The sequence below is a fragment of the Leopardus geoffroyi genome, chromosome B1, assembly GCF_018350155.1.
Source record: "Leopardus geoffroyi isolate Oge1 chromosome B1, O.geoffroyi_Oge1_pat1.0, whole genome shotgun sequence".
In the NCBI taxonomy this organism is placed as follows: domain Eukaryota; kingdom Metazoa; phylum Chordata; class Mammalia; order Carnivora; family Felidae; genus Leopardus; species Leopardus geoffroyi.
The window spans coordinates 74,344,722-74,368,604 of record NC_059327.1 but is presented as its reverse complement, the minus strand read 5'-3'; the positions used below and the strand labels follow the sequence as shown (position 1 = coordinate 74,368,604).

Genomic DNA, 23,883 nt, shown 5'->3' with positions numbered 1-23,883 from the left:
GTCTGAATATCCGACAAGCTTGGTCACACTCCTTCTTGTTTACATTACTGACTCTTGGCTTCAGTTCACCACACCCTCCACACTCAACTGGGAGCTTCCTTCAGCAGGAACACCCTGACAGTCCCCTGGGCATCTTGGCGCCCCACCCTAACCCACTCTGGGGCTCTGCACTGGCCTGGCCAGGGGAGTCTTGGGGAAAGCCGAAGCCACCTCATGACCAGTGCCCCCTGCAAGGCCTTGTTGTGAGTGCTGCATGGCCTCTGGCACCACCCGGACCAGGGCCGACCCCAGAGTCTTGGTGGAGGGTGGAGGATGGGGATGAGGCCAAGAGGGAGTCAGTGCCAAGTGAGAGAGGTTTAGGAATGTGGCAGAAATATGTTAATAAATGCACAAGTGTCTGCGTAACTGCATGTTGCTAAGTCTGTGGTGTAACATTCTGTGCTCGTTTTTTGCACAAGAAGGGACTAAACATTTATTGAGTGTCCCCATGTTCCAGGCACTGGGCAGGGCAAAATCCAGTCGAGCGAGATAATGTGCTCAAGTGCGTACGTAGCCCAGTGCCTCGCACATAGAAAGTCACTAAACCATAGCTGGGATTATTTAGTGTGTCTCTTTCATTTAATTCTCCTGGCAACATTGTAAGATACTCCTCATTTTACAGAGGGGAAACTGAGGCTCACACAAGTTAGCCAGAGCCCATCTAGTGGCACATAGTTGATAAGCCATTGAGGAAGGTGGATTTGCGCGTGATTTGAGCCCACAACAGTTCCTTCTGCTGCGCTCCACTGCCTCCCTTTGAGGAAGGAAGGGCAAAGGTTCTCAAGACCCCGCCTTGCACCACACTGGCTTCCCAGCCTTTTCATCGCCCCTACTTTTACAGAGGACCAGCGTGAGTGTCACTTGAATGATACCGTAATCTTATCAGCATGTTGAAAATACGAGCGGAAACAGCCCTTTTCTGTCCCGCATTCTCAGCTGACAAGCCAGCAGAAGGTTAATTTGTTTTCAGGATCTCTCTGCCCTTCACCACAAATCTTTTATCTGGCGTTGTTTGTTCATCTCGCCTTAAACTCGTAGTTGAAACTTGCAGAGGAAGAGGGTAGACCCAGAAATAAAAGCAGTGGGAGTGGGTTCTTTGTCCTGAAAAGTATTCCTGTGCCCAGAGAGGGGACAGGGAAGAGGCTTGTGTAGGAGCCGGGAGGACGGTGGAAGGGAGCCCTGACCCAGCCTGCAAGCCCTTCCCTGTGTCAGGGCTGGTACCCCATCCCTGCATCACTGTCAAGGATAAAGGGCGGGAAGGTGGTAGAGATTTTCTGTTCTCTCTGGCATCAGGTTAGTTGCGTCCTTTGACATTTTCTTCACTTCATCCCTACCTTCTTTGCTGACTCTGCCCCTGGGAGGGGAATGACAGGGGGGAAGCCCCAAGGTCTTCTGTTGGGTGAGTTTGTTGGTGGGAAATCTTGCTATTTCAAGGCCATGTGAGTGGAATTAGATGGGATGAAGGAGGTCTGCCCTTTGGAATGTGTGAGTCTTAAGGAGCATGCTGTTTGCTATTAGGACAGAAACCGGGCACAGCCAGGTCATAATGAGAGTCACTTGGCTCAGCCAACAAAATTATGCCTAACAATGTTTGATAAATGCTGTTTGATGATGACGAGAATGCACAATAATTATAGGGTTTGTTCACCTCTCTTTTACCTCCCTACCACTGCGAAGGTACGATAATCCCTCTTAATGAACATAAGGCGCATTTTGAAATGGAGCTAAGAACTGTATACATGGCATTTAAATTCAGGACTATCTTTCCATCACCATTCTCTTGAAATCCATAAACATTTTTTTAGCTCTTTATACAAGTGAAGGAGATTAATTATTGTTCAGTTAGAGTTGAGCACATGTTTAATAGAAATATCTACCAAGTTGATTTAGCATGACCTATTCCTATGTTTTAGACAGAAAATTGTGCTGTTTTCAGAAGCTTTGCACATGCTGCGTAGATGGTCTTAGAAAAGGTACAACCTCAATCTGCCCCTGCCCATATATAGTGAACTGCCAAACTCTAGTTCACAAGGGATCAGGATACATCCTGTGGCTTTCTCAGTTCAGCCAGGCACTGGTTTGGGTTTAGCTAAACCAGAAATTCCGTCTGCCCTTAAACTGAGTATGGCTAAAAATGGTAAATTCACTTTGGGGCCCTAAAGGTAGGGGAAATAATGCAGTTTGATAAATGGCTATTTTCTGCCCATTGGGGAAAAAAAAACAAAAACCAAAAAAAACCGCAGTCTTAACCACCAGTGAGTCTGCACTATTACGTTTTGAATTTTCAGGTAGTTGATGTAGCTACTTCAGCTTGTGGATCTTTGCAGATTCCCCCCCCCCCCCCCCCCCCCCCCGTGTTTTGGAACTGTCGTTTCCTATTTTCCAAGAGACAGAGACATCATGTTATTTTTATGGGACCCCCCATAACCCAGGGGATGGAAGAGAGTAGTAAGCTTTATAAAGAGTCCTGAAAGATGGTAGGTGTTTATTGGCAACAGTTAGCTGCAGAGATAGGCCGTCTACTTAAAAGTAGTCCCAAGGTTCTACTTACCGTAAAGTATTTTTGTTGGAAGATGCTATACTACTACAGGGGACGTAAAAGAGTTTCTTCCACTGGGTGGGTCCCGTTTTCTATGGGAGGAAGGCATTGACTTGCTCTGATGCAGTTTGAGAACTCTCTCTTTGCTTCCATCCCCACCTGCTAGCTGTTTGGCTATGTTCCCATGTCAGAACTCTTTTGTTTTTCTTTGCTATGGTTGAAGGAATAACTTTTAGTTGAGTTTAATGTTTTACAAGAGTAATGCATGTTCATTGTAGACGTGAGAAAATAAAAATGAGCAGCAGAAGAAAACAATAGTCGCCTTAATCCTATCACCCGTGTAAGTGGCCCTTTTTAGTCTTTTGCCTGTGTATAAGGTGTGTACATGGAAGGTAGGGGGGCATAGTGGACGCTTTTTAAAAAATTTATAGAAATGGGATCTGACTGTATATATTGTTTTATTACTTGATTTTTTTCATAGGGGGAAGTCTTGACCTTGACCTCAGCTGCTTAAGCCATTTTCCTTTTTACCTTCCTTCTGGAGGGCCAGCGTGTAGTGGCCTCAGCACACAGTATCCCCTTCCTATAAAGTTATTCTTGTGGAGGGGGACTTGGGCCACAGCAAGGTCGGTTAGCACTTACCCAGTCAGAACATTTTATATCCAGAATACCCAAAATATTAAGATTTTTTCATTAAGAACTTAGAGGACCATGTTATAATGGTAACCCAGTCTTTTCTGTCTTCTCCCAGTGATCTCCCTTCCAGATTATAACTTTACAGAAAATTTTCATCCTTAGATCTGACCCTTTAGTAACCTCCCCGAGGATTCCTGTGGCTCCGGTTCTGTGGTTTGATTGGGATTGTTTATACCCACAAACGTGACACAACTCTTCTCTTTCTGATTTGTTTGGTTTATCTTCTTTCAAAAAACAACATAGTAGATGTGGTGATTTCTTTTTCTGTCTTTTCTTGGGCCTACATTTTTTATTTGAATTGAGCACTGAAGTCTCATTTTCTTAAAGGAATTTTAAGATGAAATTTAAAATAATGTTACCTTTCAATCATAAGTTATTTTTTTGTCTGCCTTCTTTTCCATTTGTCTTTTAGATAAAGAAATTAAAAACATTTAGTGGAGATGTGTCCAAGCTGTCGCTGGCAGATTCCTTTCTGCACTACTTGATTCAGGTGCCAAAGTAAGGAGAATCCATCACTGTTCTTTTCAGAGTAAGGTTTTAAAATTAATGACATAAAATTCTACAGTTTTACTTTTTATTTTTCAGCTATTCACTTCGGATTGAAGCCATGGTGCTAAAGAAGGAATTTTTACCTTCTTGTTCTTCTCTCTACACAGACATAACAATTCTAAGAACTGCTACAAAAGGTAAGTGAATACGTGATGCTTCGTGTAATTTGTTTTTATTAATTTTGGTAGCAGTTTATTTTATTTTAGTATTTATTCTTTTCTTACTCGTTTTTGAGAGACCGAGGAAGACAGAGTGCAAGTGGGGGGAGGGGCAGAGATAGAGGGAGACAGAATTGAAGCAGGCTCCAGGCTCTGAGCTGCCAGCACAGAGTCCAATGCAGGGCTCGAACTCACGAACCGTGAGATCATGACCGGAACTGAAGTCGGATGCTTAAGCGATTGAGCCACCCAGCCACCCCAAATATTTATTCTTTTTAGTAAGCATTCTTCTCTTAATTTTTACAAATTCATTTACTTTTTTAATTCCAGTGTGCATAATGTACAGTATTATCTTAGTTTCAGGTGTGCAGTGTAGCGTTCAACAATTCTATACATCACTCGGTGTTCATCATGACAAGTGCACTCCGTAATCCCTATCACCTCTTCCTCGCATCCCCCCACCTACCTCCCCTCTGGTAAACACCAGTTTGTTCTCTATAATTAAGTCTGTTTTCTTGGTTGTCTCTTTTTCTGTTTTTGTTTCTTCCATTCCACATATGAGTGAAATCACGTGGTATTTGTCTTTCTCTGACTTATTTCACTTAGCATTATATCCTCTAGATCCATGCATGTTGTTGCCAATGACAAGATTTCATTGTTTTTTATAGTTGATTAATGTTCCATTGTATATATATATATATATATATATATATATATATATATATATACACACACACTATGTTTTCTTTATCCATTCATCAGTCAGTGGACACTTGGGTTGCTTGCATATCTTGGCTATCGTAAGTAATGCTGCTATAAACATAAGGGTGCATGTATCCCTTTGAATTAGTGTTTTCATATATTTGGGGTAAATACCCAGTAGTGGAATTACCAGATCATATGGTAATTCTATTTTTGAGTTTTTGAGGAACCTCGTACTGTTTCCCACAGTGGCTGCACCAGCTTGGTATTAGCTTTTTTTTTTTTTTTTTTTTTTTTTTAATAATTCTTTAAAATTTTTTTTTTAATGTTTATTTCTTTTTGGGAGACAGAGTGCAAGCGGGGTGGGGCGGAGGGGGGAGGCAGAGAGAGAGGGAGTCACAGAATCTGAAGCAGGCTCCAGGCTCTGAGCTGTCAGCACAGAGACTGACACAGGGCTCGAACCCATGAAGCGCGGGATCATGACCTGAGTGGAAGTCGGACGCTTGACCGACTGACCCACCCAGGATCCCCGGTATAAGCTTATTTTTAAAAACTATTCAACTGATGGGGCGCCTGGGTGGCTCAGTCGGTTAAGCGTCCGACTTCAGCTCAGGTCACGATCTCGCGGTCCGTGAGTTCGAGCCCCGCATCGGGCTCTGGGCTGATGGCTCAGAGCATGGAGCCTGCTTCCGATTCTGTGTCTCCCTCTCTCTCTGCCCCTCCCCCGTTCATGCGCTGTCTCTCTCTGTCTCAAAAATAAATAAAACGGTAAAAAATAAATAAATAAAAATTAAAAAAAAAAATAAAAACGATTCAATTGAAATTAGAAGTGGAAGCGCCTAGATCTGCTACACCCTAAAAAGGGAAATGAGATATTACCTGGGATGACAGTTAAGGTTTATTTCCATTTACTTTCCTCCCTAAGTGATTAATTGATTAGTCAATTAATTAGCCAATTAATCCATCAGTGAGCATATTATCCTCCTGTAGAAGAAGGTTTCTTTCATCCCAAGCTTCAGAGTAAGCCTTGCTGCTTGCAGCTTGCTCTTGTTCCTCTCCCAGGTCAGCTCTCTGTGACTATGCAGTCTGTAGTGTCTGCATGTGGGTGCTGGCTCCTGCTCAAAGCCTGGGCGCCTAGGCCGGCTGCATTTTTCCTCCCACCCTCTGGCCCCTGGTGTCCAGGACCTGCTTTGCCGGAAGCATACCTCCTTGCCTCCTGACTCCTCCTGGGCATCTCCAGCATGACTCTTCTGCAGGTTCCTGATAGTTCTGCCCCCTGTTTCCTCTCCCACCTGCTTCCCCTCAAGACTCTAACACCTGGTGGGCTATTTACATTTGAGAGCAGCCGATGGGTTATGTCTGTTTCTTTGAATAGCTTGCTTACGCAGCTTGGATAGACTCCTGAGAGTTGCTCTGCTGTCTCACTCCACAGTGATGAGGTTTGGCCTTCTGGCATTTCTGGTGCTGAGCAGGCAGGCCTCACATGTGTGTGGGCACTCCTCATCTCCAAGGCAGAGTCCCTGATGCTCCCTACCCCTCACATTTTCCGGGGTTTTCAGGGCCAGCCTGATTTCCTCTTGGTTGTTTTCTAGATTTCTAGTTATCAGTTAAGAGTAGAACTGTTGATTCCTATTTGATTTTCCTGTTTAGTTGCTCTGGTCTGTGTTGAGATAAAATGTTTCTCTTCAGTCCATTGTATTCATTTTAGAGAGGAGACTAAGAATTAAGGACGATTTTTCTTCTTTCAGTAGAGAGGCCTTTTAGAATTTTTTCCTGGAGGCGCCTGGGGTAGCTCAGTCAGTTAAGCATCCAACTCCGTTCAGGTCATGATCTTTGCCGTTCGTGGGTTTGAGCCCTGCATTGGACTCTGTGCTGACAGATCAGAGCCTGGAGCACATATCATACTCTGTGTGTCCCTCTCTCTTTGCCCCTCCCCCACTTGCACTCTGCCTCTCTCTCTCTCTCCTTCAAAAATAAATAAACATTAAAAAAATTTTTTTTTAATTTTTTCCTGTACACCAAGGCTATCGCAGCAATGTTGGAAGAGTTGTTCTTCCTCTTCAAATCGAGTCGGAGGAATAGTTTTCATAATGAGCAAGGCAAATTTGTGGGCACGGTGGAAACGTTTCTTATCTGGTTAACCTTGAAATACTGGCCTTCTTAGATAACATAATACAGGCAATGATCCAAATGTAAGTTTTTGTAAGTAATACCACACTTATTGGAGAATATGAACTTAAAAAAATCATAGGTGACATTTTATTTTCTATGTATCGTGTAATTTTAATAAGCTTTTTTTTAGCTTCTTAAATACATTAACAATTTTTAATACTGTTTATTTGCACAGATGTGTGTACAAAAGCCTCTGTGTTTGTTAAAGAACTAATTTAAATGGGCACTTGAGTGGCTCAGTCGGTTAAGTGTCTGACTTTGGCCCAGGTCATGATCTCATGGTTCAAGGGTTCAAACCCTACACTGGGCTCTATGCTGACACCTTGAAGCCCATTTCAGATTCTCTGCCCCCTCTCTCTTTGCCCCTCCCCTGCTCACTTTCCCCTCTCTCACTCTCTCTCTCTCTAAAATGAACATTAAAAAGATAAATAAATAGGGGCACCTGGGTGGCGCAGTCGGTTAAGCGTCCGACTTCAGCCAGGTCACGATCTCGTGGTCCATGAGTTCGAGCCCCGCGTCAGGCTCTGGGCTGACGGCTCAGAGCCTGGAGCCTGTTTCCGATTCTGTGTCTCCCTCTCTCTCTGCCCCTCGCCCGTTCATGCTCTGTCTCTCTCTGTCCCAAAAAAAATAAATGGATAAACATTGAAAAAAAACAATTTTTTTTAAAAAAAGATAAATAAATAAAAATAAAGAGCTAATTTAAAAACATATTACAGTGAGAAGCTCCTTTTTAACCTTTCAGCCAATCCAAATGAAATGTATAGTTTTGAATAAAATAAACAGATTCTCTGGGTGCTTGGCCCCTAAGGGTTAGTGCTTTGCAAGTTATTTACATGCCATCCCAACCTGTTTATTTTTTATCTCCTTGTAGCTCCTCGACTAAGCAGAATGTTGCTCTCTGTTTGCAGGTTCTATAAATGTAGTCTCAAAGGCTAATGGATATAAAGGGAAAAAATAAACAATTGCTGAGAAAAAGGTTATTCCTGTAACAGTATGCTGCTTTTCATAAGGCCTTTGCATTTTCCACTACTTAAAACTTTTCATTATGGAAGTATTTTGTGAAACTTAACTATCATACCTATTCGATTCCCAGGTAAACACTAGGACGTGGATTACCGGTAGCAAATGGTGCATTAGATCTAGCACCGCATGTGCTGCTTTATTTGTTTCCTCCAGTTTTTGTATGCAGTGTAGGGTCAGAGTTTGCTTCAGACTCTCCTGAACTTGGATGTGGTCGCTGTCGTGTGCATTTAAGCTGAAGGGACTGTGGTGTGTTCTTTTTTGACAGAGCTGATGCTGTGTGAGGAGCTACATTCAATATTACACTTGGTGCTGCAGGCGGGGAACATCATGAATGCAGTAAGTAAAATTCAAAAGCATTAAAATGTTGCGTTTCTCACTTTATTTGTCTGTGCAGAGGTATATGTATATATTTTTTCTTTTGATTTGTCTTCTTTAGGGAGGGTATGCTGGCAATGCAGTAGGATTTAAACTGTCTTCTTTGCTCAAATTGGCAGACACAAAAGCAAACAAGCCTGGGATGAATCTTCTGCACTTTGTTGCACAGGTATGTGGAAATGGTGACTTCAGAGAGAGAATGAGTGTGAATCGTCCCCGGAGGTGGGGAGGTTTTTCCCAGGTGTAAGGGGGCATCACACGGAAATAGGAAAGGGTGTGGTGGGTTCTAAGAAGGTTCTGTTTGCAGAAGCACTCTGCAGATTCCTGAGCTGAACTGTGCCTAGGGTTGTAGGACAGTAGGAAAGAGGGGGGGGAGGGGAGGCAGGGGACAGGGTTGGCAAAAGCCGATTATGAAGGTTTCACATCCTAAATGCTGGGGAATTTGGATTCATGCTGTAGCGTTTTGGAGCCAACAGAAGTTCATGCATGGCATAATGGCATGAGCAGGTTGGCTTTGTTTTTAGGAAAATAAGGCAATATGGAGAATGGGCTGCAGTGGAGAGAGAACTAGAAATAGGGCACCTCTTGGCAGAAGTTGGCTCTGATCGCTTGGCAAGAGCTGAGAATCAGAGTCCTAGCCACGTGGATGGAGAGCAGAGGCCTGGGTGTGAGACATTCCCAATGTTGGGTTGACTAGATTTGTAAGTGTAGAGTGAAGGGGTCAGAGCAATGAAAAAGGTCACCTCCACCGGTGTGCCTCTGTGAACTATAGGTTAGCTCGCCTTGCCACGAGCACAGGGTTTGGTATCTTCCCCCTGTCCATCACCTCCATTTCTGACTGGGTCTTTGTGATACTGAAACAACCAATCACAAAGTGGAAAGTCAGCCAAAGACAGTTGCCTCTTTGTTGTTAAATTATCTCAAATTACGAATCACATCGATTTGTTTTTCCTTCACTGGATCACCTTTGTTGTTTTGACAGCAATCACACAGATGTAGGTTTAAGCTGGGGAGGAAGCTCGGCTCGTTTCTAGTGTGAGCTTCAGAACAGGATGGCATTAGGATTTTGACTTGTCCTTTATTAGCTGTACTTCCTCAGACAAGTTACTGAAACATTAAGACCCTCAATTTCTTCATCTAATCATGGGGCTAGTGATACTGCAAAACAGGTAACCAACAGGGTTGAAGGGGATCATTCCATAAAGTGCCAGACTCGTGTTTGGCACAGAGTAAGCGCTCCGTAAATAATACACACAATTACTATGACGTTCTTCAGAAGACAAAGGACATGTTGAACTCAGGGCTAATTTAAAAGTTAATTTTCAGGGCATTAAAACCAGAAAATGTCTTCCTTACCCTGTGTGCCTTGAAGGTAGCCTTCTGGCAGTTCTTTTATTTATTTATTTAAAAGGTTTTTGTTGTTGTTGTTGTTGTTGTTGTTGTTGTTTTGGTTTGGTTTTGGTTTTGGTTTTGTTTTTTTTGAGAGAAAAGCATGTGAGTGGGGGGAGGGGCAAAGAGAGGGAGAGAATTCCAAGCAGGCTCTGTGCTGTCAGCTCAGAGCCCAGCATGGGGCTCGGTCTCACGAACTGTAAGATCCTGACCTAGGCCAAAATGAAGAGTCAGACGCTTAACCAAATGAGCCACCCGGTGCTCCCCTGGCAGTCCTTTCAACGTTTATTTATTTTTGGGACAGAGAGACAGAGCATGAACAGGGGAGGGTCAGAGAGAGAGGGAGACACAGAATCGGAAACAGGCTCCAGGCTCTGAGCCATCAGCCCAGAGCCCGACGCGGGGCTCGAACTCACGGACCGCGAGATCGTGACCTGGCTGAAGTCGGACGCTTAACCGACTGCGCCACCCAGGCGCCCCTGGCAGTCCTTTTAGATCCACGTACCCAGGTGCTCTCTGTAACTTGGTCCCTACCCATGTGGGGATGTTTCCGGAGTTGGTGATTGCTTCCTTCGTACCTACCTTCCTTGTCTCCTCTGAACAGATGAAGAATGCAAATACCTCCATGGCTTGTGCACCTTCTGATTAAAGTCATTTTGCAAACTGGTTTAACAGCTGAAGGTATCTTGGTCAGGTCCTATACAGGCACACTCATAGGTATGGGTGGTATTTAAGCAGGATTTATTGGATTCTCTTAGAAACAATGGGCCCTGCTAAGCCTACCACCCACTTCCATGGACTCTGCATGCACATGAATTGTATTTCACGTCAGGATCGGTTGCTCTGGGAAGTTAAATGTATCTTGAGAGTAGGGGAGTTCTGGTAAATCTTGTTAAGAATATCAGAGTTCATGTTTCAGTGAATTGCTTTGAATATACCAAGCATAAAAACAAGAACTTTAAGGTTCCTTTAAGCCTTGGGAAAATTGTTTCCTTCCAGTTTTATACATACAGTGAGAGAAAATTCTGTTTTTATTCTAGGAAGCCCAAAAGAAAGATGCCATTCTTCTAAACTTTTCTGAAAAATTGCATCACGTTCAGGAGGCTGCTAGGTAAGCAAGGAAGACTGAAAGTGAATTGTAAGATTCACATTTTTTGAAGCTATTTTTTTTTTTTTCAACGTTTATTTATTTTTGGGACAGAGAGAGACAGAGCATGAACGGGGGAGGGGCAGAGAGAGAGGGAGACACAGAATCGGAAACAGGCTCCAGGCTCTGAGCCATCAGCCCAGAGCCTGACGCGGGGCTCGAACTCGCGGACCGCGAGATCGTGACCTGGCTGAAGTCGGACGCTTAACCGACTGCGCCACCCAGGCGCCCCTGAAGCTATTTTTTAATGAAAACTGGTGAAGGTATTATAACTTTAAAAAGTTTTGTCTTGTTGAATTTTCAGACCTTCCTTTTATTTGCTTACAGAGGTGTGTGTGCATCTTTGGAAATTGGGGGTTTTGAAAACTTAATCTTTTATTTTTAAGCTAAAAACCCCATTTCAGTCTTTCCTGATGAATATCATCAGTGTAAAAACAGTATGGATTGAGAACTTCAAATCCCTCCACACCCAACAAGTAGAGCTCAAACAGCACAGCCTATTACCTCGGGAGTTGGCATATATCAGTCAAACGTCCAGGGCTGTTTCCCTGTAGAATCTAACATGGTACATTGATTTTCTATTGCATTAGAAGAAGTTGGAACCATACCAAGGGTTGTGAAAGGATTGTATTTAAATTAGTCACTCAACAGAGAAAGTAGCTACCGAACATAAAGCTGTGTTTACATCACTTTAATTTGCTTCTTATCCCAGTGTAAATGTGTGTTTTAATGTAGCTATAATCTGTGTATAAGTACTATGTTGAGTTCTGTGTTTTTATTTTTTATAAGTTTATTTATTTTGAGAGAGACCACGGGAGGGGTGGAGAGAGGGAGAGAGGGAATCCCAGGCAGGCTCCGCATTGTCATGTCAGTGCAGAGCCTGATGTGGGGCTCGAACTCATGAACTGTGAGATCACAACCTGACCCAAAATCAAGAGTTGGACCCTCAGCCAGCTGAGCCACCCAGGATCCCCAGAGTTCCGTGTTTTTAAATTTACAGCACATATGTATGTATCCAGTGGTAAATGTTCAATAACCAGCTTTCCCAGAAAGAAGCCCTAATTTGTAGCACCTGCTGATTTCCATAGTGTAAATACTGCTACGGTGGCAGATTTCAAGCTACCCGTGTGGCCTTACTGAGGGAGGAGCTGGGAGGGAAGGCCAACACCCACAGTGGCCTCTTGCAAGCTGGCTCCGACACCCTTCGTGTTACCTGCTTGTTATCTGTGTGACTGTTTCTAGTTAGGGGAGCCATGAACCATATGCATAAATACACAAGCCGCAGCTTTTCAAGCTAAGCCCTGTCATTGGCCAGTGGCTCAGTATTATTAACTGTGAACATCTAACCACAGATTACATGTCTTTCCCAAAGGGAAATTATTGGTCCAAAGTTGTGAATAGTTCATAGTTCATGTTTATAGATTTTCAGATTATTCCCTCAAAGAACGAGCATCTTATAAGATATAAACTGCTATGGTTTTGAATTTCTGAAAGAAACTTGCGTGAGAATATTTTTTCCTCTGACTAGTATAGAAATGTTACTAAGAGGTGTACATAGAAATAATCATTACATTTTTGTTCTGACATTTCTGGTTAGATGGGAAAGTTTAGCTAGATGCTGTCTTAGAAAAAAACCTAGTCAGTAAAGTTTGTTTCTTTGAAATAGAAGATGAGGTATCCTGGTGAAGTACAAACAGATCATAAATGGATGCTGATGACCAGTGAAGGTGGAAAACGTGATTGCACAACGAAAAGTTAGAATTTGCGATAGAAGCAGGAAAGCATTCTAGTTTATGAATTTGCTAAGTGAATTGCACTGGGTTTTAGGTATCACCTATTCACTTTACCTGGTGACAAAAATATCACTCAGTGCACTACCAATCTTGATATGATGTATGTAACAAAGGCCTTGTGATCAGTTCTGTCATTTCTTTGCCGAATTGTTAGCTGCGTGATTAGTTCTCTCTGAAATACCGAGTGCTTACTCTGGCTGTCTGTGGCCGCATGAAGTCTGCTTAGTATCTCCTTATTGCCCTTAATGTCTACACTGCCTTGCTTTCCGTGAGTTAGAGCTTTTGCATTGGTTCCAGAGGAAAGTCTAAGTATCCGAGTCTTAAGTACAGGGGTGGTAAATGTCATCGAGGAAATTCTGCCCTTCTGTTTCTAGGTTTGACCAACGGCTAGTCTCGTTTGACGTGCCTGCGTGACCCATGGCTTCCCTGTGCCAACTGCCCACTCTCTCCCCTTTCTTCTTTCAGATTATCTCTGGATAACACGGAGGCAGAACTGCGCTCGCTCTTTATCAGGACGAGATCTCTGAGGGAAAACATTCAGCGCGATGGTGAACTTTGTCAGCAGGTGGAAGATTTCCTTCAGGTTTGTGGGTGATTTGAGTCCGTCTCTCGTTTCGGCTCCAGGCACCCGGCAGGGCTGGTTAAATCTGCACGCGTTTGTGGAAGCAGCGGGTTCCGGTTCATATATTTTTTCCCCAGCTCAGTAGAAGGAACTTTGTATTTCAATGCCCATTCCTTGCCGCATTGGTTTTCTGGCAGGCGTTGTCGAATGAGGTCTGCACGTAAGGTGTTTGCTTAGGGCTGGCCTCCCTTTACCCCTGCTCCCCGTCCATCATTGCCCCGCGCTGTAGCCACCTGGTATCGGCATGTGGTGCTGACCCTTGACGGCATATGCGTGGCAGCTCAGGTTTTGCTTCGAAACCGCAGCGTACGAGTTCTTGCCTCCTAATCCAACTTTTGGACAACAGAAGGGAGTTCCACGGAAATCATAGACACCTGAGAACTTGGGCTGTTGTTCCTTCACTTGTTTTTATTCAAGAAACAAGCCAGGTTTTGGCATGTTTTTATAATGAGAGCGGGAGCACACACGATAGCCGTGACTATCAACACCCCAAACACATCAGCCGCACAGGGTGTGTCGGGAGCTGCTCTGAATAACATCAACAAAAAACAGCCGAGTGGACGTGTTTGTGACAGCTCACTGTGACTCACTAATCACATAGTCTGACATACTTCTCGTATCTTCCTTATTTAAAAAAAAGGGGCAGCTTTGCATACTTTTGGTCTCCAGGGAAGTGGTATGCTACCGTCAGTATCCGTGCTTTGCGCCTTTCGAGGTGGCACATGTGCGGCACGGCCACCCTTGGTGCCGGGAACGGCGTGCTCCGAAGGTCCTGCCAACCTCAGCTTTCACTCGTTTCCTCGGAATTAAGCTACATCAAATATTGGAAGTTGCAGCTCCCATCAGCGAACACTTTGTTCGGTTCTGCTGCACGTTTATTTTTATGATTAAATATGTATTTTCTTTCAGATATAACCAAACAAATATTCTGTTTAAAGTGCACAGATTTTTCTCCACCATGCAAACACCACCATAAAATACCTAACAGGTAGGAAAGCTGGGGTACCTGGGTGACTCAGTTGGTTAAGCGTCCAACTTCGGCTCAGGTCATGATCTCACAGTCTAGGGATTCGAGCCCCGCATCGGGCTCTGTGCTGACAGCTCGGAGCCTGGAGCCTGCTTCGGATTCTGTGTCTCCCTCTCTCTGTCTGCCCCTCCCCCACTCTCTCTCTCTCTCTCAAAAATAAACATACATTAAAAAAAAATTACGGTCTAACAGGTAGGAAAGCTCTTAGCAGTAAGCACATGCAGACAAATGAGAGAAATCCAGAAATACGGGGGGGAAGGCCCATCCCACAGTGAGATGAGAATCCTGGATCTCTCATTCCCTGGCTCTTACATTAAATATTAATATTTTATGCTACATAGCAGCATAGAAAGGTTTATGATGAAAAGCAGCTCTGTCTTAGCCGTGCCCCTAGGCTGCTCTTTAAAGGCATCCTTGTTTGACTCTAAATGCTTCTTTCTCGTAATCATTTTTATCTTTGTAAATAAAGTGTTCTCATACAGCTATTTATTTTTCTTTTTTATATTCAATTTCTTTTTAAATGGTTGGGGGGGGCAGGTATTAATTTTATAAGGTAGGGTAGGGTCAGGCCATGAAGGGAAAACGTTGGACTTTGTGCTCTTAGCCATGGGGAAACATTGAAGTTTTTTGAGCAAAGACAAGAACACAGTCTTGCAAATCTCTTTCAGTATTTTGACCCTCTGGGCAAGAAATAACGAATACATTGGTTTGGAACTTTAATCTGGAGCAAACAAGTGAGACACGGAAAGTGGAGTCTCCTGGCACGGCTACTGATACCTTGTCCATTATACTTGGCCAGTGTATACTTGGCCAGTGGCTCTGGACAGCCATTTGTGGTCCTGACTGCAAAAATTAAGTCTTGGCAAAAGACTGAGCCGGGTGATTTTTCACACCCATATTCGGAATGTTTCACTTTCCCAAGTCCTAAGGGTGACCACAGCGCATGTTAAGTTTTTCCTTCCTGGTTTTCTCTCGATCCCCACAGGATCTAGTGATGAGACATGGGAGGAGGAGCTAAGCTAATCTATCCCATGTAGATAGATTCTTGTCAAGAGTCCTATTTTTCTGCTGTTGAGTTTTTCTTGGCTGGAATCCACCTTTCCCCCTGTGGAAGAATGACAGGCAAAGATTTATCTTTTCATGAATACCCTTCTCTCCATAAAGAATAATGCAGCATGAATGCGCACACTGCCTCGGGCTACTGACTCAGATGGTTACTTTCTCTGGTATCTGGTTTCCTGAATAGTTTTGGTTTCCTGCTACCTCTTGAGTGTGTTTGGTGTAAGGAAAGGACTCTTATGGGGGAGAGTGTGTGGGAGTGGATGAGAGGTGACGTGTCTCCTCAGAACTTCTCTTCCTTCTCCAAGCATGTTTCAGCAGCGATCCCACTCCATGAGGGTGGGCAGTCCATCGCTTCACATTTCCTAGGCCGGTCCTTCCACTCAAAGGAAGTGTCTGAAATAGAAGCCTTTTTAAGAACAAGATCTCTGTGATTTATAAAGTCACGTACTTCACGCATTCCTTCTTCACATAAGCCTTGTTCCCTGGTGAAAAAGAAGGTTGACTTGAGTGTGATCCCAAGCAATTTGGTCCCCATGCGGCTGTGGCTCCTCTAACCTGCTGCTTCCTCATTTCAGCTCAACATGAAATGTCCCCAACATGTCAGGGAAGTGCGCTCGTGCGCCTGATAGGTCCCCATCCTGAAAGGGCTGAGAGCTCACTGGAGGAGAGCAAACCTCTTTCGTTTCTGTTTCTTTGTTGTGTTCGGCACCTGAATCTATAGGGGCATTGGAGACTTTGTCCTGGAAGAATGAGGAGGTGAAGGAGTGAAGAGGATGGATTTGTGTAGGGCAGTAATTCCTGTCCATGGGGGCTCATCGGGGTCTCCTGCAGTTTTAATAAAATACCAGTGGCAGTTACACCTCAGACGTACTGAATCGCATGGGTGGGATATGAGCATGCACTGTCGACACAGCTTCTGAGCTGACTTGGATAAGCACCATGGTTAGGAAGTCTTGGCTGGGGCATTTGTCTAGGCACAGGGGCTTCCAGTCCTATGGGATGACACTGACCCTGATACAGGTCACTAGAGGTGAGGCTTAAACAACTCCTCCACAGGATAACTCATCAGTACGAGTGACTTTTGGCACCCTGAAGTGAACCCTTGGCCAATATCAGACCTTTTTTTTAATGTTTATGTATTTTTGAGAGAGAGAGAAAGGGGACAGAGGATCCAAGGTGGGCTCTGTGCTGACAACAGCGAGCCCAGTGGTGGGTCTCGAACTCACAATGAGATGATGACCTGAGCCAAAGTCCGAGGACACTCAACCATCTGAGCCACTTGGGCGCCCCAAGACTCACTTAGAAAGAAGAACAGATACAGAATGAGTTTTCCTTAATAAAACCAACGTTACGCCTATGTCATTTTTCAGTGGCCTTAAAGGCCACCATTTTGTCAGAGGCATTCTGTAGATTAAAGCTCTTTAGGCTCATTTGTTGCTTCCAGGCCTTTACACAGGAGTTCACCTTGCTTCCCCAGGGCTTTGTTTGGGTTGAATTATTTTCCTTTTGGCTCTGAGTGCATTGGGTTTGCAATCCACCTTCCCTTCTCGACTTGAAATGGAGCCCAGGAGCACGGCTTCCCCGGGCACTAGACGGCGCACAGAGAGTCTCCTCGCTGCTGTTGACTGGAGTGTGTGCTTGTTTGTTTTCCCGCAGTTCGCTGTGGAAAAGCTGACAGAACTGGAGCGCTGGAAGCAAGAGCTCCAGGACGAGGCCCACACCCTTATAGACTTTTTCTGTGAAGACAAAGAAACCATGAAACTGGACGAGTGCCTTCAGATCTTTAGAGATTTTTGTGTCAAATTCAACAAAGCGGTCAAGGTATGGCCCATGGCATCTCCCTGTTTTCTGAGTTGTTTGGATTTTTGTTTTTCGCTTTCCGCACCCAGCCCTCTGTCCCTGGCAGAAAGATGGGTCAGCATTTCCACGCTTTCAGGGAAGTCTGGCCCAGGCAGCATTGCCACGCTCTCAGTTGGGGTTACCGGGAAGTGTCTGTGCCATCCTGGCCCCGAGCACCTCCCGGTCGCCGGGAGCCCAGCGTTGGCTTCCTCCGCTACGGTGCTGCTCACACCAACACCTGCTTTGATGCCCTGAAAGCATTGTGTTAGTAAAGTTCATCTATGATGGCAGCCGTGATATTAACAAGTTTCTTTGAAGATCCTGAGTGTCTCCCTCCCCCCCTTCCCCAGGAGAGAATTTCTCCTTTGGGGGAACCCTTTGTTGCGGTGGGATGATTGGAAGGTGTTCTCTCACCTGTTTCGGGCACCACGGCTATTGCCAGGCAGTGGGCACCGCAGAAACCGTGTCCTCCTCAGCCAGAGCAGGCTTAGAAATCCTCAAGCGCTTAGGGGTCTGCTGCCGTCTGGGCAATACGGCCGCGTTTCTTGCCCTTTAGCCTCCAATTCCAGTCATCTCTGGGTTCAGTGTAGGAGCCAGAAAACTCTGAGTTCCTTGGCTTTGCAAATACAGCTTCGCATCTGTCCGTTAAAGACAAAACGACATCCCTTTACTTCAGGTGGTGGTGAGGAACCAAATACTTGTGTGCGTTATCCCTCCCCCGTATTTAAATGCAGGTTTGTCCATAGCTGAATTCCTTTGCGGGACTGGTCACATTTCCCTCCAGCCCTGAGTAGGCCAGAGTGACTTGAGTCCTCAACCCCTCCTTCCTCTCTCCAGCTAAGAGAAGGAGGCTGAGCCTGTGGCCACGTTTCCTCTCCCTTGTCCAAGCAGTGAGCTCAGCAGAGGGGGGCGGTGGTGGGTGGTAGAGGCCAAATTGGCTCTTTCTGAGGCCCTCACTCTCTGTCAGAATTCTGCAGGCCCAAGAGGCCACCTGTGCGATTCTCTCCGCCCAGCTGTTCTGAGCGCCAGGACCTGGCCCCACTCCCACCGCAGGCAGCTTTGGGGGAGAGGGCCCGGGGGACCTGGGACACTGGAGAGGCTGGACCAGAGCTGCAGAAAGGGCCATGCCTCCCCAGCCAGAGCCAGAGCCTCGAGGAAACTTGGAGGGGAAGTCCACCATTTGAGGAAATTGATCTTCAAGTAAAAAGTACTACCAATAACAGGCGTGGCTTGTGAGATCCGAGGGACTTGGCACCGAGGGACTGCATGCTCCCATTCCCCAGAGACACAGGCTCCACGGAGCTGAGGTCATCCAGGGTCAGCCGGGGCACCTCCTCTGGGCCCTTGGGTCCCTGGAGGTCGAACTGAGCCAGTCCTGTCACCAGCTCATGCTCCTTAATCCCCAGAGCCAATGGCGAGAGCAGAGAGGACCGGGCTACAACGATACAGATGTATTTAGGTGATACAAATATATTTAAAGTGCACAGCCAGGTGGTAAAATGTGCTTTAGCATGTACATTTGTTCTGGTTCAGTTTTGCTGGGGTGAGGCCTGGGTACTTGGAGCTGGGTGAAGGGTAATCGAAGGATTTATAAAGCAAATCATCTTGTCTGATTGTGGAAGGGGGTAGAGCATGAGGGACAGAGCCAACATGACCTCTCTGGTGTTCTTTACTGAAGAGCATTCAGGGAACAGAGATTTGAAAGGCATCTCTTAATATCTAGCGTATACATTTATGCATCCAAAGCGTTAAGTAGAATGTGCTGCTCGTGTGTGTAGATGCAGTCAACACAGATGCCACAGGGAGGTTTGATCTCTGACTCCTTTTTTTCCTCTCCGCCATTGCTTAACTCCCCCTTCCCTGGAAGTCCTTTCCATCTTGCCCTGCTTAGAAGCCAAGTTGGGTTCCCTTGGAAATGAGGTGGCAGGCATGTGTGGAATCACAGCTTACATTTAGAAGACAGTGCCTTGACTGGAAAGCTGCAAGTTGGGCCCAGGGACAATAAGCTTAGATTGGTGGGGCCACCCCCACGCAGCTTTGGGAGAACTAGCCCTGTCCACACCCACACAGGTGCAAACACCAGTATCTCTCTTGGTGAAGCTGGGCTCTCCTCCCTGCGTGTATATCTCACTGGAGTCTTAGGGCAGGTGGCTCTGGAGTTGCACACACGTTCCACACGTCTCATGTGTCTTGGGGCTTCTCTCCACCCCTCGTTCAGGACAACCAGGACCGGGCGATGCAGGAGCTGAGACAGCTGCAGCGGCTGAAGGAGCGGGAGCAGAAGCGTCGCTCCTGGGCAGCTGGGGAGCTCGGGGGCTTCTGCCGGAGCAGCAGTGAGAATGATGTGGAGCTGCTGACCAAGAAGGGCACAGAGGACCTGCCCCCCTTCCTGCAGCCCAGGCCCGTCAGCCCTTCCTACCGACCTCCTAACGCCCGCCGCTCTCGCCTTTCCCTGGGCGCCTTTGCTGACCGGGAGCTGCTGACCTTCCTGGAGAGTTCCACCGGCAGCCCCGAGGAGCCCAGCAAGTTTAACAGCTTGCCCCGGAGCAGCCCCCGGCAAGCCCGGCCCACACTGGCCTGGATGGAGCCTGGGGGCCCGAGGGCCCAGGACCCCAGCCATGCACGCAGACCTCAGGCCTCACAGAGCCAGGAGGAGGCCCCTGAGCCACCCTCATCTTGGCAGAGCCAGCTCCCAGTCCCCCGACCCGAGGACCCTGCGCCCCTCTTCCCTCGAGCTCGGCGCAGTGGGGTGGGCATCCTCCAAAAGAGGAACAGCGAGCCCATGGGCCTGGCTCCCGCCCGGTCCCCTCCACTCTCACCATTGGCTCTGGGGATTAAGGAGCATGAGCTGGTGACAGGACTGGCTCAGTTCGACCTCCAGGGACCCAAGGGCCCAGAGGAGGTGCCCCGGCTGACCCTGAATGACCTCAGCTCCGTGGAGCCCGTGTCTCTGGGGGATAGGAGCATGCAGTCCCTCGCTGCCAGCCACAGTGGCCTGCTGCCTGTGAGCTCAAGTGCCCCAGGGGGTCTCAGCCCAGCCCTGCAGGGGGATGACGGATCTGCCCCCGACCAACCTAGTGGTGAGGCTCTGGTATCTGTAGGCAGCAGCGACCCTGAGAGCAAAGACCCCGGCCCTTTGTTCTACATCTCGGATGCCACCGACTGCTCGCTGACCCTGGACTGCTCGGAGCCAGGGGAGGGGGGCGGTGGGGATGGCTCCCTGTCCTCTGGGGCTGGAGAGACAGGCAGCCAGGTCTCCTCTCACCCTCCTTCCAGCCCCCCCGGGGAGGCTTCTGCTCCCCTCTCCGGGAAGAGTGAGCCCAGCTGCAAGGATGCCCTTCCCAGGGACAGACCTGCCAAAGGGAAGGATGCGACAACACCAAAGAGAAGCTCCCTCAGAGAGGCGTCCCAAGGGACTTCCAAGGCAGTGAGTGCCAGGCGGAGCCAAGGGGCGGCGCCCAAGCCCGTGCGGACCTTGACAGCCTCCGAGAGCGAGAGCATGCGTAAAGTCGTGCCCATCTCCAGGTCAAGCCGCAGCTCGGTGGGCTGGAAGCGGCCTTCTGGGGACACCCCCAGCAGCCCAGCACAGCAGCAGTGGTCGCGCCGGAGCTCCGTGCGGGGGACCTCGGACGTGTCGCCCAGGAGGCCCTCTACAGGGGCTGTGACCGTGCCGGAGGAGCCGAGGCTGGCGAGGGGGAGCGGCAGCTCTGGCAGCGTCCGGCCCGGGAAGGAGCACCCCCTGCAGCCCAGGGGCTCGTTCAAGAAGCCCAGCGCCAAGCCCCTCAGGAACGTCCCCAGACAGAAGCCCGAGGAAAATAAGATCTGCCGCTCCAACTCCGAGAGCCCCGAAGAGGAGCCCAAGGCCCCGCCGCCCCCCAGCGTCCCCCGTGTCCCACCTCCCGTGCCGAGCTTTGCCCGGAACACAGTTGCGTCCTCATCTCGGTCCATGAGAACAGATTCTCCTCCTGTGGCCAAGGCTCCTGGCATCACTCGGACTGTTTCCCAGCGTCAGCCGAGGCCGAAGGGTAGCCCCGAGGATGCCATCCCCAAGGACAGCGGCACCCTGCGGCGGGCCAGTAGCGCCCGGGCCCCCAAAAAGTGTCCGGAGTCTGCTGGGGGTCCCAGTGCCAACACAGAGACGCCTCCAAAGGGCCGAGGGGCTGGGGAAAGGGCCTCCCTCAGACTGAAAAACTCAGATCCGACCACACTGGGGAAAATCCTCGATCCCTTACGGAAGTAATAGGTGTCTGTCCTCTCGCTGCTGGGGGCTCAGGTGGTGAGGACTGACTCCTGTGACAGTCCAGCACCGGATGTCTCTGTTCACCTAAAGTCACCCCCTGGTGCCAGCCACTAACGCTCATGTCACCGAAGGTGTAGTCCGGGAGGCTGGTGGACTGCCACCCACTGTGACGCCTCCTGCTGTAAAGTCCCCAGTCTGGATGTGCACCATGACGGCTGGCACCTCACACACTCCTCCCCAAGCAGAGACCGCATGAAAAACATAGATGTCTGAGATGACATTCTTCCGTACGGAGTAAAATAATTTTGGCCAGTTTTTCTATTCCAAACTTATTTTTGAATATTACAAAAACTGCATATTTTAGTTCCTTTTGCAGAATGAAATGCCTCCTAGGAAAAAAGACAAAACCCTTAATATGAAGACATTTTCATTTTCCTGTGTTCCCTGGCCTCAGGGTTCCACCTGCCCACACACCGTCCATTGCTGGCAACTGGACTTCTCTGCAGGCCCTGGGTGCTCTGTGATTGGCACCGTCTCCTCGAAGGCTCTCTGTGTTGCTCATCTTTCTGTGTGTGACTTCGGGTGAGGGTTTGCTTGTGAGCAGGAGGGAAAGTGAGACTGGTGCATGGAAATCGGATGCTCCCATGTGCTCAGGACAGGCACCATGGGCAGCGCCTTCCCTGCAGATGGGGAGCAGCCCCTGGGAGAAATGCTGGATCTTCCGGAACTTAGAAGTGCCATATTTTAATGGAAAGGCATTGAGGGGCTGTTGGGCTGAGCACACCTGCCCCTTCTGTGTTTTCCCATTTGTGTATCTGTTATAAAACTGAGTGAAGGCTGCTATGACCTGGGATCGCTCTAGTTACAGGGAAAAACAAACCCTTCTGTCTCCCAGTCTTGTCCCTCCCTTCTCTTTCTGCCTGCAGCCAGCCCTTCCTTCTCTTGCGAATGCAACACAAAGCCGGGAGGGTCTGTGCATATTATTTATGCCACTGATGATGCTTCTTAATGTCGATGTCTGTTCTTTGTGGTACAGTGGTTTTTAAGTCCTGAGGAAAAACAAATTTTTTTAAACCAAAAACCAAAAACAAAAAAAAAAACTAAAAACAAAACAAAAAAGAAAAAAAAAAGAAACTACTTTCAGGAGAATTTATATCATCAGGAAATTTTTGGGAAAAAAAGGCTTTATTCAAAAGGGAGAAAACGTGTACTGTTTCTACTCACTGCCCATTTCACTACTTCCTTTTGAGGCTAATTAGGAAATGAAGCAATTCTGGAAACTTTCTTGTTATTTTAAAGTCACCCCCACTCTTTTTCACTTTTGGTCATTTATTGAAATTGTAGTGACACCTTCGTGTAGATCCAACAGTGGTAGATGGATTTCAGCGAATCCACATGGTTGATGTTACAATCTTCCTCCTGTAGAATGTTGCATTTCATCCAAATTAATTGGAAACTGAGCTTCCCTGAGTCAGCCAAATTGAAAAGGTAAATTTTATGATTGAAGAAGTAAAGCACCTGACCGCAAAATCTCTTACAAAAATAGCCTTGAATACGTATTTCACGGGCCCCACAAAATGGTTATGGGAATCCTATAGTGTTTTTCACCATCTCAAAAAGCCTAAGAAATCATATATTTAACCGTGCAGATAACAACATTCAAGGCACAGGGCCCATGGTTGGGTGGAAAAGGACGAAAGAGATCAAAAGTTTGTGGATAGCGATGGGGTCAGGACCTCCAGGTAGGATCCTGGGAACCAGGGTCCCAGTCCCTGCTTGGTCACTGATGCTATGGGACTTTGGCAAATCACTCCCTCTCCCTAAGCCTCTGTTTCCCAGTCTACGGAAGTCGGGGCACAGCTTCAGTGATGGCTTCTAAAGGTCCCTTAGCTCAAAGAGGGAGCTATTATTATCAACAACCAAGGACCCACCTGCCCCAGGACCAGCTTCTTCAAACCAACCCCCAGCACCTCCATAGCAGAGGCCTCAACGTCAAAGGCCTGCTTAAAATAAAGCACCTTCAGAATGTGTTGTTGCTTTGAAATCTAATAAGCTGAGTTTCTTGAGAAGCGGCATTTTACTTAGCCCTGTGGACCCTATGTGTATGCATCTGTGTGAGCAGGTGATCATTCTATTACCTTTTATTGGTAGTAAGCTTTGAAAAATAATTTAAGTATCTAATGCAGAAATGTAAATAAATTTCTATATAAATTTGTTTAAGATGAACCGAATGTATTTAAAGGCTCATTTATATGTTCTTTTATGTAACATGTAGTATAATAAAGTTCCTGTTTATGGGAGTTGTGTTTTATCCTCAACTTGCTCTGCTGATGGGTGTGTATGTGTGTGATCCTGGGGGAAGAGTATATAATTTCCTGCACACAGAAAAGCCCCGATACAGGAGGTGCAACAGCTTTGAGATACAGCAGTCTTGTCCTCAAAAGGCTCAAAAGCCAAATGAGGCTGTTAGTGTGTGTCTTCTCAGGAGCAGAGTCTGTGTTTACCTGAAGG

At 46.9% G+C, this 23,883-nt stretch overlaps 1 protein-coding gene across 4 annotated transcripts in view; it reads left to right on the top strand.

The window, feature by feature from the left end:
- Positions 1-23,672, top strand: part of FHDC1 (FH2 domain containing 1) — a 42,312-nt gene extending 18,640 nt beyond the window's left edge. For all 4 annotated transcript variants that reach the window (XM_045465470.1, XM_045465479.1, XM_045465463.1 and 1 more), the window contains exons 5-12: positions 3,687-3,772; positions 3,860-3,960; positions 8,144-8,214; positions 8,315-8,422; positions 10,683-10,753; positions 13,048-13,165; positions 16,950-17,114; positions 19,351-23,672. In XM_045465470.1, coding sequence (XP_045321426.1) covers positions 3,687-3,772; positions 3,860-3,960; positions 8,144-8,214; positions 8,315-8,422; positions 10,683-10,753; positions 13,048-13,165; positions 16,950-17,114; positions 19,351-21,372 — 2,742 coding nt within the window. In that variant the 3' untranslated portion in view covers positions 21,373-23,672. The remainder of the gene's footprint in view (positions 1-3,686; positions 3,773-3,859; positions 3,961-8,143; positions 8,215-8,314; positions 8,423-10,682; positions 10,754-13,047; positions 13,166-16,949; positions 17,115-19,350) is intronic.
- The last annotated feature ends 211 nt before the right edge of the window (positions 23,673-23,883 follow it).